We start from the raw sequence: 19,599 nt of genomic DNA, 5'->3' as shown, positions 1-19,599 counted from the left end.
TTCTTTTGCATATTTCCCTTGCAAGCAGTAATAGAGTCATCTAAGCGAGGTGTTACAGTCACTCCTTGGAAGGTTCAACGCAAGCTAATTGAAAACAGGTAATTATTGTTGTTGCCAGGCAGTTGCCACATGCACTTGTGGCCTCTGCAGCCTTTCCTCCCCATCTGGGGCAGAATTTCAACATCACAGCACAACTTTATGGACTGAAGTTACTCCCCACATCCACAGAAATAAATCCTTGCAGGATGCAATTTGGACAGGCTGTTTCTTTCATCTCCTAAGGCAGCGCTGTGTTCCCAGCATGGATGAAAGGGAATATTTTCAGGAATAAAATCCCCTGGGATTTCTGTAACCATGGTAACACTTATAGATGGCAGGCCTGGTTCCAACCTGGCTTTTATTGTTCCAGCAGTAAAGAACTGGCTTCTACAAATAACCATCCTGGAATAAAGAACTGCCCTCTTGCTTTCCCATCAAAATAAAATTTTTAAAATTTAATATATTGCTACAGTTAAACATTCAGGATAAAGTGCCAAGATCAATTCTGTCATAAATCTAACTGGGATCTCCTGTTTCCTAAGCCACAGTGAGAAAGGGGAGAGCATTCAGATATTTAATGAATACCAGATAAATATGAAGATTTTTAGTATTCACATTTCACTGCTGAATAAACACCAGAACTTAAGCTTAAAATAAAAATTAAAAAAATAAAAAGCATCCCCATCAAATTTTCATGTGTTTTATTGAGGTGAACATACACATGGTCCACATAGCCAATGAAAATAGTCATAAAATAATTTAAGAACTTGTGTTGAAAGGTTATTAGCAGCACCATCAGTATTGGAATAGCAGAAAACACATCTCAGGGGGGCAGTGATGCCTGGATAAAATGCCATCATTTGGAACAGGGGATGGGAATGGCTTTGTTGGATGCTCTGGGGAGTTGGAGTTTTAAAAACACACTTTTTTTTGCTAAATACTTCTGACGATTATTGTTACAAAAAATACAACTAAATAAGATACTGCATAGTATTTTAATTAACATAAAATCGACACTGAGGTGTGTAAAGCAAGACTCGAATCTCTGCTTCCACATACATTTCATTTCTGAGTAGAGAAATCTAAAATTTAAAACCAAAATATAGACCTAGTGTATTCTCTAAAAGACACACTTCAGGTGGAACGTATCAGACTACGAAAATACATATCTTCCATTCTGTTTAATAATTTACTTTAGTTAAAAAGTTGTGAAATTCTCCTCACAAGAAGCGTATACAAATTGATGACTTTAGTAAATTAACAAAAAGGATTATTTTACTTTTTGTTTTGTTTTTGTTTTTTTTTAAAACAAGGCTTAGCCCCGCAGTAACAATTATACAAGGAAGAAAAGAGACTACATTTATATGAAGGAATACAAATTTACACACATTTTACAGTGACTTATACCCTACACATCTACAAAATTCACAGTTATAATACAAGCAAGTACAAGGCTGGGATAAAGCTGTCGGATACCAAAAAAAGTTCCTACTTCAAAAAAGAAAAATCACCGGGAAGAGCTCCAAACCCGCGCAGCCGCCCGCAGAGCTCCTCAGCAGACGCACACGGCTTTCCTGGGCGGGTGGAACAAGGAGCTGCTGAGCTTTTTCTGCCCGCGGAGGCTGCGCCTCATGGCCAGCTTGGCCGGGCTGCGGCGCTGCGGGCCGGCCGCGCCCTCGCCCGGGCCCCGGCCCGGCCCCCGCCGCGGCTTCTTCACCGCCGGGCCCGAGTTGGATTCCTCCAGTGTCCGCTTAAAGCTGGCCGGGGGCGTCCTCTCCGCGTCCTGCGCCTTGCTTGCGCCGTTAGGGGACGCCTTGAGGGCTTTTTGGTCCGTGCCTGAGTTGGCCGAGTTGGAAGGGGAGAGGTTGACAGATAAACCATTGCTGTAGGATTCCTGTAGCCTCAAAGCCAGGGCTTTGCTGCACTTCTCCTCCTGGGGCGCTGAATCCTTCGGGGTTCCTCCTGAGGAAGGTAAACTGCTTTTGGCAATCTCGTTTGGCAGCTCCAGGTATTTTTCTGAGAGCATGTTGCTGTGCAGGAGGGGAGGAATGGGCTCGGCAGAGTTCAGTCGTGGCCAGGGGTCATCTTCTACGAGCTGAGGGAAAAGGAAACAAAAGACTTAGGCATAAATATAATCATAGAATCGCAGAATGATCTGGGAAAGGACCTCCAAGATCACTTATTCCAAACTCTGCCATGGGCACGGGCACCTTCCACCATCCCAGCTTGCTCCAAGCCCCCTCCTGCCCGGCCTTGGACACTTTATCCCATGAGGGTGCAGACAGCGTGTGGCACTTTCAGAATTTCCCTAACCCTTATCAAAGGCAGGAGGATCCTACTCCACAGCAGACTCATCTTCTCTCCCTGTTGAGAGGTGGAAACAATTCCAGATGGGGACGTGAACTGCAGCTGCAGAACACTGAGGGATCTGCAGGGAATTCAGGGCACAAGCAGTGCCTGTAACAACCTCTGTGATCTTCAGCAGCAGCACTCCCAGCACGCAGCCAGGACTTCCCAGCAGACCCTGACAGAGGCACTGCCCTTGGGTTGATGTGTGGTCAGTCAAAGAGCAGCGAGAGGCTCCTGACCTTTGGAACGTTCAGCACTCTCAGTTACTGCATAACCAGGTTATCAGGGCTGGGCAAACTCCTCCTCAGCTGCCCACACACAGGGGCAGTGTCAGCCAGCTGAAAATACTCCTGTTTGCTGTGCAAAGTGACACTTGTCACTGCCTGTGGATCCCTCCCAGCACAGCCAGCACTCCCTGGGAAGCACAGGCAGTGAGGGGACAAGAACCAGGCACTTCTGAACTCTGATCCTCATCTCTTCTGCAGCCTCTGAGAAGGGTTTCTGCCTCATTCTCAGTTTTACCAACAGGAAAATGGGGATAATACTTGCTCTCACTATCCACAGGGGGATTATGAAAATTAGTGTTTATGCAGCACCCTGAAGATAGGAATTCTGACCTTATTAAAGATTTAATTGTGAAGAAGTCCCTGGTTACCCGGTGAGTCCTTCAAAAGTGAATTTCAAGGCCACACCACACTCCCTCAGTGGAAGGCAAATGGCAGTTATTATTTTAAGAAAATCATGTGCTGCAGACAGAAATGCACACAGCTGAATCAGTCAGGGACACATCTCAGGTGAATAAACAGATGCTTCTGAAGCCACAATCCAGAACAACTCCAGGTTTAATGAAATGCACTCCAAAAGAAAAGATAATCAGGATTGTTCCCAGCATCCACACTGGTTTCCCACTCCTCTCTACTCCTCTGTGGCTGCCCATGTGTAGACAAAACCATTTACATAACATTCCTTTATTACATTTAGCAACACAAGAGGGAAGACCTTTATGAATGGAATTTTAAAGGTTATTCTTCACTTCAGTTGCTGCAGAACCAGAAGGACACCAGATCCCACACAGAGAGCAGCTCTGGCAACGCTACTTCAGCTGCTCAATTTAATTTCTGACATTGTGCCACATAAAACTTAGTTTTATGTTTTTTATTGTGCAAGACATTTTATGTTGTGGCTCTTTTCCCCAGCACCTCCTGCTGGTGCAAACAGCTGAGACTGAAGCAGGCTTTGCGAAGCCAAGGAAAGGCACAGGATGGAGTGCTGGAGAGTGATGTAACAAAACAGGAAAAACAAACCACGAATCACCCAACAATCCAATCAATCTTCCTCACTGGCCTCAGGAATACTGGAATTAATTTGGTATTAGTAATTGCTGCCAGAAGGACAAGCAATTAAGAAATGCTTTTGTTTAATTAAGAAACTTTGGTTTCCATCTATTTCGGAATTAATTGTTTTGGCAGGTAGCAGCTGTCAGGCGTCAAGGCCATCCCTGCTTCCCTCACAGAAACTGTGATTGAAAATTTTAAGAGCACTTAGAATTTAATTTTTTTTCCTCAAGATTTTGCTAGGTTTAAAGCTCTTTCCATGGATTTTGCTCCACTAGATGAAAGGGGAGGAGACAAAGCTGAAGCTTGCCATTTTATTAGCAGCTTGTTTCTCCCGAGGGAATGTTTAAAACTCCCTTTCTAATTTCTGCTTTCTTTTCCTTTGCCCAAAGGACAATTATCTGAAGATTCTGCAGAACATCAAAGGACAGTGACTTAAATCAGGAGCAGCTGGTAATTACTGAAACAAACAGCCACTCATAACTACACTCCAGTTCTTAGAGGGGGGGAAGAAAAGCCACAAAACAACAAAACAAAAACCCTCTGAAGAGCTCTGCTTTATGTTAACAACTCAAACTTGCAGCCTCCAGAAAGACCTTATGTTATGATGTCTCTGCTTCAACAAAGAACATCAAATCAACCAAAGGAAGATAATGAGATCTCCCAGTACAGAAAGAAAATGTTCTTTACAGCAACATGTGTTGGAACAAATTTAACCTTCAAAAAAAAAAATAAAAATAAAAAAGCCCAACACCACCACAAGCAAACCAACCCAAATCAAAGCAGGCCGTGTCAGGAACAGGTTCACACCCTGCAATCCCTGGGCTGGGCAAGCTACACAAGCACCTGGCAAGGCAGGAAGAGAAACTGCAGCCCAGCCTTGATTTCTAAGGGGGTGTGCTGGATGGTTTTTTTATACCTCTGAGCCCCACTCTGGTTTCTCTCTGTCTCAAAAGGCTGCCTTGAATCTTGGGGAGGATCTCAGAAAACTTACTTTAAGAGACAATGCATTTCAAGGTTTGTAAAGTAACTACTAATTTCTTCCACATTAGGGAGGGAGCACAGATCAGCAGCTACAAATAAACAACCAGCAGCAATTCTGAGAATTCATACATTGGAACACCAAAAGCAGGGCGTTAAAGTTCTTTAATAAACATTGTTAAAAGTTGGTTCCAGTCCTCCAAACCTTTGCATGTGGAAGTATTGAGGATATAACTGTAGCTTTCACAGAATATCCAGAGCTGGAAGAGACCCACAAAGGTCATGAAATGGCAACACCATGTTTTAACCAACTGAGCCAATCTCAGCAATAGATTATCTAGACATATACAGTGAAAAATCAAAATTAAAAACAGCAATTAAACAGTGATGCATATTGACAGCTCAGGACTTTCTTTGGGCATTTCTGAATCTCTGGGGACATTCTGATCCCCGCAGGGAGCTGGGGGAGGCAGAAGGGGACACGGAGAGCCCTTACCTTGAGGGGGGGCGTGCAGCAGCGGGAGGGGGTCAGGCTGCTGGCATCGGGGCTGCTGTAGCTGGGCCCCTCGGCCAGGTTGAGCACCAGCTCCTCGTCGCCGTCCCAGCGGCCGCGCTCGCGCAGGGGCGCGATGCAGATGACGATGGCGCTCGTGTTGTCCGCCCGCAGCATCCGCTGCCTCCAGCGGCCCAGGGCCCGCCCCACCAGCATCCGGGCACAGGACTGCCGAGCCTCGCCCTGGGGATACACAGGGACACTGTCACACAGAGCATCACACACACAGAGCCACCAGCATCCGGGCACAGGACTGCTGTGCCTCGCCCTGGGGACACACAGGGGACACACAGGGACACTGCCACACAGGGACACCAGGTTCCAGGCACAGGACTGCCGCGCCTCACCCTGGGGAAACAGGGACACTGTCTCACAGGGTGTCACACACACAGAGCCACCAGCATCCGGGCACAGGACTGCCATGCCTTGCCCTGGGGACACAGGGACACTGTCACACAGGGGACACTGTCACAGAGCATCACACACACAAAGCCACCACACACACAGAGCCACCAGCATCCGGGCACAGGACTGCCATGCCTCACCCTGGGGACACACAGGGGACACTGTTACACAGAGCCACACAGAGACACCATCACACAGAGCCACCGCCAAGGCACCTCGTGCCACACACTCTCCATGCCCCACAGCTGCTCCAGAAATGCTAATTAAAACACATCTTCCTTCTCAAATCCACCTGTAAATCAGTTTGTGGTGTGTTCCACATACACACGGTGCTTTAAACAGCATAAATAGCTTGTAACACAGCAGTAGCTTGTAAGAGGTTGGAACACAAGCTACAGGCTTTCCAAAGTCCCTCATGGGGTTTGCAGAGTGTTTACTCTCTGATGTGCCAATATAAATTCTCAACTGTTTTGTAAAATAAATCAGACAGTAATTTAATTCAGTCTAAACAGTCTGCATTATAACGTGCACCTTAATGTGAAATAAATTTAATGTTCAGACAGCATTTTGTGTAACTTCCTTAGAGAAGAAACTCATTATCTCCTTTATTACTCACAGACAACACCCTGATAGTCAAATTTCCCCAAAACATAAAGCAAATAATTTAAACTATGTTAACACCCGTGGTATTTACCATCAGCCACATTGTAACAACTTTTATATTATGGCAAAAGCCCCAATCTGCCTGAACCCCAGCAACTCCGTGGGGTGCTTTTCATCCCTACCAGGCTGAACCATTTTTAGAGGTAACAAGGATGAAATTTCCACACTGCCTTCTGGCCACTCCTCTCACCATGAAATACTTCTTCTCCTCGTGATCCTGGCACATGGAGATGGCATCCTGAGGTGGGATCATGTTCCAGAGCCCGTCACTGCCAAGGATGATGTACTTGTGCTTCTGGGGGTCAATCGTGTGCACGCTGGTGTCGGGCTCGGGGGACACAACAAATTCCCCACTGTAGAAGTCGTAGCTCCAGAGATCACCTGGCAAAGCAGAAAACGGGTTGGAATTGTTACATAACACATGAGAAATCTCACTCTAGGAAAACAGAGAAAAATGTTCCTTCCCAGCAAATCCATCGCTACCAGCCTTGAGTTTCCAGCAGGAACATAAAGAAATTCCAGCCCAGTCACAGCTGCTGGCACCTTCTAATCCTCTTTAAACTAAACCAAGCTGTAATCAGAGGTGTTCTACCCTCTTAATACAAGCATTTGTGGAAAAAGGAGAAATGAAAGAATTAGTACCTAGAAAATGGTGAAACCTTAACCACTCTTCAAATTAAAACCTATCTGAATTAGTTGAGCTCTCCTCAAACAGAAGTAAAACCTGGCTTTGTTGATCCCTCACCAAACGTGCAAATATTTCTGTGTGCAGGTGCCACAGGGAAGGGACAAAGCAAACAGCAAAGGAGGAGAGTGAAGCCTTTTCCCTGTTCAATTCCCTGTGCCATTCCTTTTCCTCCCACAGCCCGAGCATCCCTTGCAAAGCCACACGGGGCCCTCTGCAGCTGAGCACTGCCAAGTTTGGGAGCTGGACAGGAGCCACAGGGACCTGGGCACTGCCTGGGCTCCAGCAGGAAAGCAGCAAAGAAGAGCTCAAGCCTCTCCCCGGGATGGCCTGGTGCAGGGAACATTTCTATTTTTAAATCTCTCTCACTGTGTGAATGAGTTTGGGATCACATCACCAGAAACAAAGCTGAACAACACATCAAATCATCCCCTAGTTCAAGAGATCCCTCCAAACCATTCTCAAATAAAAACTACTCCAGCAGAAAAATGCATTTCCATATCACTTTATTTCAATTCTATTTATCAAGTACACTCGAAAAATTAAAAACCTTTTCTAAGGCTAAGCCTTCAAATCAAGAATAGTAGTAATTTGCCCCAACACCTCTTTTTAAAATTTATTTCCACGTTCACAAACAGCTTCCTGTAGTGATAAACAGCAAAAAGTAACATTATTATTACTTGAAAGCACTGGCTACATTTTTCTGTGCAGAACACACAGCTTTAAAAGCAGAAATTAATTGAACTGTCAGAGCTGAGCAGCAAACAGAAGCTCAACAACTCAAGAAATAAGGTTTTGTCAGGCTCTTCCTCTGCTGGACAAAGCCTGGAGCTTCTTCCACATCCATCAGCACCCTTTTTAAGACAATAAATAAGCTTTTTGTCTTCCTCCTTGCCTCCATTAGCTTTGCCTTAAGCTATCAACCAGTAGAAAAGACTTTTCCAGAACCAGCAAAGGGAATACTTCAACTCAATTACCGCACTCCACCGCAGCCCATCCTCATTAAAGCCCCGGCTCTCCCTGGCCGCAGCATCCCCACAAGCACACGCTGCTAATGAGCGCTAATTAAAAGCCAAGCCCGCTCCTACAGAGGTGTGCTCGGCTGCCGACAAAGCCAGCTGGCAGTGAGATCAAAATAAATACTGTAACAGGAGAGCTGAGCAATTATTGCATGTGAACTGCCACGGAAAGTCCTCCTGCACTCGCAGCTCCTCACATGGCTCTGTCACGGCCACAGCAGCATCAAATTCCAACGTACACAATATTTTCACCCATCCATTTGCCAGTTTGTTCATACTGATGTAGGAGAAATGACAAAATGTTATCAGCTGAATCGGGTTTTTAATTAAAAACACTGTGCTGGGGGATAAAAATAACCTGATGTTCATTAATTTGGGTGTTTTAGCACACGTCATCCTGTCCATCTGCTCCCTTCCCGAGGAAACAGCCAAGCCATCACCACACTGATTGCAGGGATCTGCTCCAGGAGAAGGAGGCTCCTCACAGGGATAACTGGGAATGTCACCGTGGCCACCAGGCCAGCCCCAAGGATCACAAATTCTGAGGGGCACAGAGAGACTCCCACAGACCCCTCAACCCCGAGCCCAGCCCATCTCACGGGGACAAGGACATTTATAGTTTTATTTCGGTTTTTTTCCCTGAAGAGCTGAGCTCCTCAGCCTAAGGCAAACCTTTCTGGAGCTGCTGCCCAGCTGTGCCCTCACATCCCTGCCCAGATGTGCCTCCCACACCCCTGCCCAGCTGTGCCTCCTCATCCCAGATGTGCCTCCTCATCCCAGCTGTGCCCCCTCATCCCAGCCCAGCTGTGCCCTCACATCCCTGCCCAGATGTGCCTCCCACACCCCTGCCCAGCTGTGCCTCCTCATCCCAGCTGTGCCCCCTCATCCCTGCCCAGCTGTGCCCCCCTTCCCAGCCCAGCTGGAGAGTTAACAAGGCTGCAGAGGTATTTTCTGTGGCAGCCTCTGTCACAACTCTGGGAAGGGAAAAGGGAGAGGGGAGCAGGCAGAGAGCAGAGAACACGTTTCCCTGAGCATTTCAAAGGGCTCTGAACTCTTTCATTGTGTTCCAAAGCAAGCAGGCAGAGCAGTGACCCTCTGGCAGCCTGGGATGTGCCAGAGGCTGCAATGCCAGGCTCTCAGGCTTCCCACTTGAGAGCCAGACTATTTTTGTTCTGAATTAAAACCCAAACATTTACTAAACTCTTGACAGTCTTGTTCTTTAAAAACTTACACACTGGGAGTATTTCTTTCAGTGTGAGGTTTGCATATTTCTTTTCCAAACAACAACAATAACAAAGATATTAATGTAGCTCCTTCCATATCTTCCAGAAAAACCTGTTTCTTAGTCCTGACTCAAATCAGAATAATATACAGAGATCTACACTGCATCTCACAAAATGAAATAGATGTTTGAAATCAGATACTAAAGGAGCAGGAAACTAATTTAGCTGCCTGTAAGAATATATCAAACCAGGCAGTCTCTCTTACTGTTACCTTATAAAATCCAACAACAAAGCTACTTCTAAGTCAAGTGCTGCCAGGGAAGTAAAGGCAGTTACAAACAAAACCACCCATCATGTAAGTGGGCTGGATTGGATTAAACCCAAAGCCTTCTTAGAGCAAAAGCATGTCCAGAAATTACAGAAATCAAGTCTTTCATTTCAGTTTCTGGAGATGCTGTTTTGCATATAAAAAGGGCTTTTGATTTTAATAGAGGAAAGAAAACTTTACTTTCATAACTCAGTCCAAAATAAAACCTTGGTTTGATTAATCCCAGAGCTTTTTAAATCAAAGTTTTTCTCCACAAGGAGCCACAGGTGCCCTCACATGATGTGTGTTACACACAGATGCCCAGAGCAAAGCACACACTGCATTTGGCACTGCACATTTATCATTTTGTTTCAGGCCTGAAGAAAATTGTACAAGCTACAGCAAGATATCCTGAGGACAAGAAAAGAATCCCAAACACACCCCAAGTTTGTCTGGTTTTATAGAGATAAAACAGAAAAGCAATTATCAATGGAAGCTGGAAATTGCTGCAAATATACAATTCCATGTGATTCAGATTCACGGCCTACAATGGAGCAGGAGGGAAAAACTGAGTGACAGCTGTGCCCACTCAGTTTGGTAATTTAATTTGAAAAACAGTTAAATGCATGTAAACAACCCTAAAATCTTACACAGCAATTTCCTCAGATCATTTGAGGTCAGCCATAGCCTCTTCTCCAGGATTTCATGGTATGTGCACTCAGAGAGCCTCACAAAACAGCTCTGGCACCCAGTCAGTGGCTCTGGAAAACAGCTTCCCCATCCCTGTCAGAAACTCCTGCAGCAGCTCCACTGCATTCCCTGTTCTGGTGCAGAGCTGCTCCTAGAGGGCAGCAGGAAATTCTTGTAAGGTGGAGGCTGTTCCACCTGAAATAGGGGTGAGTCTATTCTATTCCTACATAAAAAAAATCCAGGGAAAGCAGAGTTCATGTTCCCACAGGAGGGAGTGGTTGAACCAACGGGCTCCTGGCTCAGGTTTCATCACTCATTCATTTAAACACCTCCCAAACAGCTCCAGCAGGGCCAGGCAATCCCTCACCACAGATTCTTGAGTATCTATTACAAGGCAAATCAGTGTTAAAAAAAAAAAGATGTTCTCATGGCTCAGAAAAGGTCAGCAGAAGTAGCTGTGAAAACACAGAACTACAGCTCAAAATGGTTTATTAGAAGACACAAAACCTGCTGTGTGCATTAAAGCATCTCACAGATGCTCTACAGGGACAGCACAAAGCCCAAATATTTCTGACTTGTTATGGGGCTATAAATAAATCAAGCATTATTTAAATACTTAAATACAGCCACTGTGCATACCACAAATGCTTATTTTAGGGCAGAAGGGCACTTCTGACAATCAGAATGGGAGAGGGTATGTCAAAAGAATTCATCTGGCCACAAAGATTTCTTCTGCACCAGCATTTTCTGCTGCCTGAGTGCAACTTTTCCACAGTGCTTTATTCCTGCTAATTCCAGAACCTTTCCTCAGCTCCTTAAGAGTGTACTAGACTTAAAGACTGGGGGATGAGACTACATCAAGATATTTTAAAGTGTTGTCAGAGACACTTAAAACACCATCTATGATCTAAATTATCTGATTAAAACCCCTAAAAATCTCCCCCACTCTGAATACAATAAATTCCCAACTCTAAGTTCTCTGTTGAGAGATTCTTGTTGTCCTGCTAAAAATTTTTATCCAGGTTGGGACCAGGCAGGAGGGGAGGCTGGTCCCAGCATGGGGTTTGAGCTTTCAAATCCCAGAATTGATAAGAGATAGATGCTCCCATTTTTTGGACCTGAAAACTCTCCAGTAAATCCTCTCTTCATGCACTTGCTGGCAAAGAATGCACTGGGGGCTAACAAATGCATGGTTCCTTGAATTCCCATCTGCACACAAACCTCAGCCAAATCCTTTTGTTCAGCTTGCTGGGAGCAATCAGATCAAAAGCCAGCAAGCTCTTTAGACAGGCAACAAACTTACAATCACAGGAACAAAAGATGCATCAAAATTAATGTTCACATGTTGCAATCCAGGAGGAACACCTCCCCTGTCCTGCAGGAGGGAACAACAGGGGTGTGCTGCTCAGGGGATGAAGGTGTTTTTGCTACTCGTCTATTAACTCCAAAGGATTCACTCAAACTTTCAAGTCAGACCTCCTAACCACAAAAACTCTATCCTACATGAAATATGACACATAAAGACTTTCAAATCCTGAGAAAAAGTCCTTAAAATTAAAATTTTTCATTTTCAGGCACCTGTGATTCCATGCTTGACACACAGCTGACTCTTCCACGTTCATTGTCTCTGCAAAACTCTCCTTAACTCTGGACAAATCCCTGTGGCACAGCTATTCCTGCCTGTGAAATCAGACACAGCAAGGCTCTGGAATGAGGCAGACCCTGGTCCCAGAACAGCCTGTCCCCAGGGGCACTGCCAGCTGACCCAGGAGCACTGACAGCACTGCCATGGGCCTGCCAAGCTGCCAGCCAGGAATTCCAGCACAGCTCTTACAGGAAAAACCACAATCCCTTCAAACCAAACCCATTCTGGGTATTCCTGCATAGAAGATTCTTCACTGCACAAAGGGAAAGAACATGAACAACCAAGGATTGGCATTCTGCAATGGAATTTAAGGAGAAAAATGACCAGAAACACTAACACTCATGGGTAAGAGACACCCAATAATTCAGTTAAGAAGTACTTCCCAAAAAAAATCACCAATGGGTATTTCAGGACAATTTCTAGTCCTGCAATATCCCTTTCTGTCCTTGGAATGAGGTGCTCATCAAAGACAGTTCCTCTCATTTCTAGTGCTCCCATAAAGGCAAGTTAAAGTTAAATAGATTTAACTTTCATCTCATTCTATGCCAAGTCTTTAAAAAAAAAAAATTCTCCACAGAAGAAATACTGAAGCAAAATTCATACACCATCCAGCAAAACTTCATTTCTGGTGCAAATGAAAATGTGCAAGCCCTGTGTGTGTCCAGGAGGGAGAGCACATTTGTCTCCTTCTCACTGATATAGTGGGTCTGTAATTTTTGACTGGTAAAATTAAACCCATCCTTGTAGGGCTGACACAAAACCCTGCAGGTTAGCAGTCACGTTCCTCTCTCCCCAGTTACAACGTTACTCAAAAAATGCACTATTATTGTATTAAAAACACACTTTCAAGGCCCAGACTTTGAGAAGGCAAGTGAGGAGACCCTTGTACATTCTTTGTTTGCAAACCCAGGGGATGAGCAGAGCTGAGGCACTCACCAAGGGCTCTGGCCACGGCCAGGAAGGGGATCTGGTCGATGACGGTGCTGCGGCGCACGGGGCCGTTGTGGCTCAGCCGGGGCCTCTTCCACACCACACGGTTCACACCAGACTTATTGATCACACTGAAAGCACACACAGGGCCAGGGGTTAGCAACAGCAAGGAGGAAGTTGGTGTCAATGAGGAAAATCAGTTAAATATGCAAATGTGGAGGTAATAATGATGGCAGCCTCGGGGAAGTTCCTATTCCAAAGTGCATGACAGCACTTTGATAGCTCCATATAAAGCCAAGGGGAAAAGTGAGAGATGAAGGGCAGAAGAAAAAAAATAAAAAGCAAGGTAATGAAGACCTGGAAGAAATTCTGGCTGGTTACAAAATATGCAAGAGTGTCACAGACAGAGCAGAACGGGATTTGCCTCCCTCAGATGAGGACCATCAACATCAGCTCACTCAGGTGTAAAGTGCACACAGCTCCTCCTTCAGTCTTCTCCATCTCCCAGAGTTTGGCTGTACAGAGCAGCATGGCATCCTTGAAACAACAGCAAAGGAAGAAGCAGCCTCCTGAAAGGACTTGCTTGATGGAAGGAACACCAACAGGAGGCAGACACAAAAGAGGAGCTGTCCTGGGCTGGTGTCTGCAGGAAGCAGCAGACAGGGAGGACAGCTCTGCATTTGCATGTGAACACCTGCTCTGAGGCACTGAGCTCTGGTTTAGCTCTCCCAGAGGGCATAGGAGGGTCTAAGGAGCTACAGAGCAAATAACTGGGGCAGCTGTGTCAGGCAGGGAAGAACAAGTATGAACCATCAAGGAATAAGAGCTAATGAAACCAGGAACTAGCAAAGCTTGGTCCCAACCAAGTTAGGAACTGGATACTTGAAAGTTCCTTTCATCCAAGGAACAGCCATTGGTAATTAGAAACTGAGCAGCTCTGGAACAGCCTCAAGATTCCTCATGCTGAAGCCATTCCAGATGCACTTCCTGACACTTCAAAGGCCTTAACAACAAGGGCATGTTCTGCTCCATCCAGAGCACAGCAAAGTCAGAAACACCACGTCCTAAAACCTGATCTCATCCACTTGTTCTGCTAATGACCACACAGAGCTCACTACTGGGAAAAAAACCTCATCCCACACTCAGACTGTTACTGGGAAAACAGCATTTTAATGGAAGACTCCCTCATGCTCTCTCATTAAGTGTTTCCAGTTTGCTCTCATGAAACAAAAGGCATTCCCAAGCACAGCTGCTCAGTTCCACCTCACTCCCACCACATGCTTCACAGCCAGCCTGGGAAAAACAGGAGGAGCAACAGTAAAAATCTTTAAAAAATTAAAAATTAACCATTCCTGTCAATACTAATTTTCAGGGAATGCTTCTTTGCACCCTCAGGGACTTCCAACCTCTGAGAAACACCCTGGAAACCTACAGCAAAACTGCCCCTGCTCAACTCCCACCTGCCAGAGACACAAATATCTGCAGGTTAATGGGCTGACAGGGCTCCCAGATCAATGATGTCAGCAGGAAAACCTTCAGTGATCCCTGCTCGAGGAGCAAACCATGCCCATCCATCTGGTGCAGCACCAGGAGGACACAGAGCTCCCAGATCCCAGCCCTGGGATTGTCTCCAAACATTTGTGCCACCTGACAGAGCCCTGCCTGCTCCCCCTCACCCCCAGGGAACACACACCCACCCCAGCTCAGGTGTGCCAACATCTGCCAGCCCCTGCCAGGGAAGGAGTGGCTCCTGGAAGGACAGGTGCTAAACTGTGGTGTTAGAACAGCAAAGGGAGGATTTTGTTTCAAATCCAGGATTTTTCTCATGTTCCCTAAGCAGAGGCTTTGAGGAGCCCATTCAACAGCTGCCATTGTCATCTCAGGGACAATGCAGGATGTCTGAGAAATTACAGTGCTGTGACAAACTAGATATTCCAGACTTCCTATCATTTCACCTACATGAAAAGGCAATTTGCACAACCTGAAGGTTGCTCAGAATTTAAAGGGAAATAGGCCAAAAATGAACATTTAGAAGTGTAACTGCCCCTCAGCTGTGTGATCCACCAGGAAATTAAAATTCTGGATACACCATAAACCACTAGCAAAAAACACAACCGTGTAACAATGCTAATTTATTCCTCAGTAAGCTGTAAGACAAATTAAGAAGACAAAAGAGAAATAGCTGAGATTCAGCTCCTCGTGTGAGTGAAAGCAGACAAACCTACCTGCCCCCAAGGCCTTCAATTCTCTCCCTTTCTTTGGGAAGCTCTGGCTTGTGGTCCTGTGTCACCTCCACAGCTCTCACAAAGTCATCCTTGGGGTCGTCCTGGACCCCCAGCACCACTCCCGAGTCTCCCACGTGGGCCACGTACATCTTGGAGCCGCGGATGATCACCACGCTGGCCGTGGTCCCCGACGTGCTGGGCAGGCCTGTCATGGTCTTGGGCCACTCTGCTGCAAGGAGAAACCAGGCAAAAAACAGACAAAAAGCACAGGTTTAGTGCTGGGGAACTGGGAATGACGTGAAGGGTGTCTCAGAGGTTTGTGGGGTGTTACACGAGCCAGGCTCAGCGGTGTCCCCAGACCCCCCCTCTCCTTTAAAATCGTTCCCCAGCCTCAGCCTAAACTGACACAGGATCAAAGCACCACAACAGGGTTCTAAAAACTGTCTCCTCTGGTTTGATATTCCAAGCAGCACTAGAAGAACACAGGGGAATATCCGTGGGGGCTGAACAGGATCAATCAAGTGTTTCATTGAGATTTACTTTTCACTTCCCTGTCTGAAGTAGTAGAAATGTCTTAAATTCAGTTATTTTGTTTGGATATTTGATTGGCAATCAGGATTTGTGGACATTCCTGATCCCCTTGGAAGGCAGAAAAACTGCTATTTTACTTTCATAGGCTGAACAGCAACCTTTAGTGCTGAATGACATCTCAAATGCTTTACTCATATTTCCCTTTGGAGGGCTGAATAATTCAGACTATCTCAGTGTGCTCTCCTTAAATTCTACAGGAGATATCCCTGGAATTCAGAGTAATAACACAACTACACCTGGTTAGGGAAATCTCCTTCCCCAACTCCTTTGCCCTCAAACCACTTCTATGAACTTGCTCTTACACTGCTCTCTCCAATTACATCCCATCCCAATTTCTCTTTCATGCCTTTCCTATTTTTGTATCTACACACACAAGCTGATCTTTGCCCAAAAGTGCACAAACCAACTGAGACAACACCCCCGTGGAGCCACACCATCCTCCTCCCACCCCAGCACCCACAAAAGCAGGCTCAGCTCCCAGTTATCAGTTGGTTCCAACTGCCAGCAGCAGCCCCGTGTTTCTTCTTCACTGTACCCACTCACATCTTCAGACAAGCTCCAAAGGGAGCCTCATCTCCCTGTCACATTCTATCTCCTGCTCTTCACAAGTCAGGCTCACACAGCACTACACAAGAACTCCACTGTGACACAAGCTGTTTGCAGGAAATACCCAGCTCAGGCTGCCAAAGCACTGCATCCTCTATTTGTGCCTGTGGCACAACAAACACACGAGGAGAGAAAGGGAAAACACAGTTATACCTTATCCTCCATGAAAACAGATATTTTAACCATCTAAAGCTTTAAACAAAATTTAAAAAATGAGGAACTTAAGTTCTAGTGGCACTGAATGATGTTCAGGTGCGTGAGGGAAGAAGATATGGAAGAGAGGTGATGGAAAAGGAGAATTTGGAGAAGTAGAATTCACAGGCAGTATGAAGAAAAAAGTTGCATTTCCTCAGTGTGAACTACCAAGACATCCAGCACAATTTAAATGTTTAAGTTCCAACAGTTCTAGTTTTGTGCTCTAAACACTAAAATGCACTTTCTCCCTAGGAGCAGCTTTATTTCAAGAACACAAACATTCAATCAGCTTATTGGAAGTACTTTGTCTGGCAGTTTTAACTGTGGATATTAAATCTAACACATTCCAAAAGGAAAGCAAACAAGGGAGAGAGCCAAGTGGTAATGAGGACTTCAACCATGCACTTAACAGAAAACAAGCTGCAACTAATGAGTTTTTGTCAGTGTAACAACCCCTGAACAGCAATAAAATGTATTAGAGAGTCAAATCAGTCTTTATGGGGATGGGGAGCAGAGAGAAGGAAATCACCCACTTGTGGGAGAAAGAATGATGCAGCAGCCTCAGATTTTAGGCTCAACAAAACCAGGAATTATCTGCCTGTCATCCAGAGACTGTAGTTCATGCCTTGCTCCTGTTCAGATAAGTGTTAGATACAGCCCAGTTCTCTCTGTAGATTGTGTCCCACCAGGAACCAGCAGAAGTGTCAAAACTGCTGGGTTTTATTCTGAGCTCGAGTATTAAAATCAAATCCATGGACACAACTCCTCCACAGATCAGGACCATCAACAGCACATCTTTCTAAAACATTTTCCCCTCTCTACTTGAAAACCACTGCCCTTCACACTCAGCTTTGTAACTTTGAACTCATAAACTCATTCTGTACCTTCCAAAATGAACTCTTACTCCAGAAGACCTTTGGCATTCAGGGAATTTTATTACTACAGAATTAACGCCAGAAATGATCACCAGTGACAAATGGGCATTTTTCTGCTTTAGTTCTTCTGTCATGGTCAGTGTGGTTTGTGCCTATCAGGGGATACCCACAGAACTTCCAACAACCTCAGAGCAGCTGAGTACAAGCTTCCCTTCCAACAGCCAACTGGAAGCAGTGAAGACTCCATCCTCCACCCCAAAATTCCAAACCATTCTCCCATACACACCAACATGTCTCCATTTCATGTCCCCAGTGTCACCAACACATAGTTTACAAGCTGAATTACACGTGGTAGCATGGAAAATTATTGCCTGTCAGTAGAATTCCCACTGGGACTCCATACCAGGATGGAGTAATAAAGTAGAGATAATGATGGGCTTGTCCCACAGAACTGTTCAGCACGTGCAGCAGGAATCAGGAGGAGCAAACACGCTCTGGAGTTCACTAAACAGCCCACCTGCAAGTGCCATCAAAGGCTCCCAGCCAGAGCTGAGCTGTTTCTCACAATAATTGAAATTGCTTCCACAACCCCGGTGCTGTTTGCTAAACACCCATTACTGAACAGAGCTTCCTGCACTCTTCTCCTCCCTGCCTTGGTGCTCACACAGAGTTCCAGTGACAAATGACACAACCAGGGCCACTCAGCCAAAAAAGTGAACTCCTTATCTTCCCCCACCCCATGCCACGTCCCCAGTTCACACATTTTGCTCCTTATCGCCCAGCCCTGCAGCCCAGGAGGTTGCACACCCCACTGCCAAGGATGTGGCCAAGTTCTGGTGCTTCTAAAATTCACACCCTTCCCTCTGTACCCTCAAACTTACTGTTCCTTCCCCCAATATCTCCTCAAGTATCTGACATTTGCACAACTTCTCTATTTTGCTATTCAAGAAAAAGGAAAATGAAACTGTTTTGAAACTATAATTACCCCGCACCCCTCCTGAACCACTCATTGAAAGCCCAGGGTGCTCTGAGTGCAATTCTTGCTTTTCAGGTTTCCCTCCCAAGCCCAGCTGTCACTGTCACTATTCTGGATCCAGTTTTACCGTGTTCCACACCTCCCTTCACAAGCTGAACTCTTGCTTTTCCTCTGAGGCTTTTGAATGCCTAAATGCACAAATGATACACACACATTCTATATAAACAACCACGATCTATGTCAGAACCTTCACCTCAGGAAGGAAAAAAGCCTTTCAGAAACTCCAACTGCGGCCTCACAAGACCTCGGGAGAAGGATGAGTACAGGAATGATGACTGTCACTTGTCTGGGCATGCTCCTCTCCTTAACACTGACTTATTTACAGCTTCCACGCTACTGCAATTAATCAACTAACACATACATAAATACAGAACGATGACATACATTTCTATCTATCAAAACCATCCTCAGGATACTAAGTTTATTTTCTATTTGTCAGGGACAATGAGTATTCCCCCATGCTCGCACACGAGCGAGTTATAAACCAGACACATTTCAATTCTTCCATCAGGACTCACAAAAACAGTCGGAAGCACCGTTAGGGGAAAAAACACCATTCCCAGCCCACTTCAGTTTGCTAAAATTACTTTTTTCTTTTTCCCTCTTTTTATGACCCAAGGGAAATCTAAGGGGGAGTTCAGTGCGATTACCCAAGGCAACAAGATGAAGACCTTCCTAATGAATCGAATTTGGAAATTGACGCCTAACACCCCGAAAACAAACTGCAGCCCTACCATCGCACCATTCCCAGCTACGTAACACAGCAGCGCATCCTCGCCCTGTGTTTACATCTCTCTTCTCCCAGCGCGCCCTCCAGTTTTTCTTGTTCTCCCGAATTACTCGGCTCGGCGGCCGGGATGTCCTCCCGCGCTCTGCCGCGATTCCCGGCAGAGATGGAGGGAGGGAAGCAGGGAGGGAGGCAGGCACTCACAATAGTGCGGGAGAGGGGGAGGAAAAGGCGGCTGGGGAGCGGGGCGGGCGGAGGGTCCGCGGCGGGCGCTGGCACTTACGCAGCTTTTTCCACATGGCGCGGTGGCAGGCGATGAAACCCTTGCGCAGGGCCGCGCACACCTCGGCCGGCTCCGCCGAGCAGAAACCCTTCTGCTTCTTGATGAAGCCCCACAGGTTCTCCCGGGCGAACTGGGCCGCTTCCCGCCCGCCGTGCCCGTCGCACACGGCGAAGAAGGCGACGGAGCGGCGCGGCCGCCGCCCGGGGCCGGTGCCCGGGGATTGCGCCCCGTCCTCGGC

General features: G+C 46.2%; 1 protein-coding gene across 1 annotated transcript in view; it reads right to left on the bottom strand.

Moving 5' to 3' along the window:
* Positions 1-723: 723 nt before the first annotated feature.
* PPM1D (protein phosphatase, Mg2+/Mn2+ dependent 1D) overlaps positions 724-19,599 on the bottom strand; it is a 19,207-nt gene continuing 331 nt past the window's right edge. Inside the window, 7 exon segments of the mRNA XM_041425367.1 lie at positions 724-2,134; positions 5,200-5,439; positions 6,515-6,705; positions 12,830-12,954; positions 15,049-15,277; positions 19,362-19,553; positions 19,556-19,599. The exon segment at positions 19,556-19,599 is cut by the window's right edge and continues 331 nt beyond it. Coding sequence (XP_041281301.1) covers positions 1,592-2,134; positions 5,200-5,439; positions 6,515-6,705; positions 12,830-12,954; positions 15,049-15,277; positions 19,362-19,553; positions 19,556-19,599 — 1,564 coding nt within the window. The 3' untranslated portion in view covers positions 724-1,591.

The sequence above is a fragment of the Onychostruthus taczanowskii genome, unplaced genomic scaffold (genome assembly GCF_017590055.1).
Source record: "Onychostruthus taczanowskii isolate IOZ18803 unplaced genomic scaffold, ASM1759005v1 scaffold89, whole genome shotgun sequence".
In the NCBI taxonomy this organism is placed as follows: Eukaryota; Metazoa; Chordata; class Aves; order Passeriformes; family Passeridae; genus Onychostruthus; species Onychostruthus taczanowskii.
The sequence above is the reverse complement of the archived record's forward strand: the minus strand, read 5'-3'. Positions and strand labels throughout refer to the sequence as shown.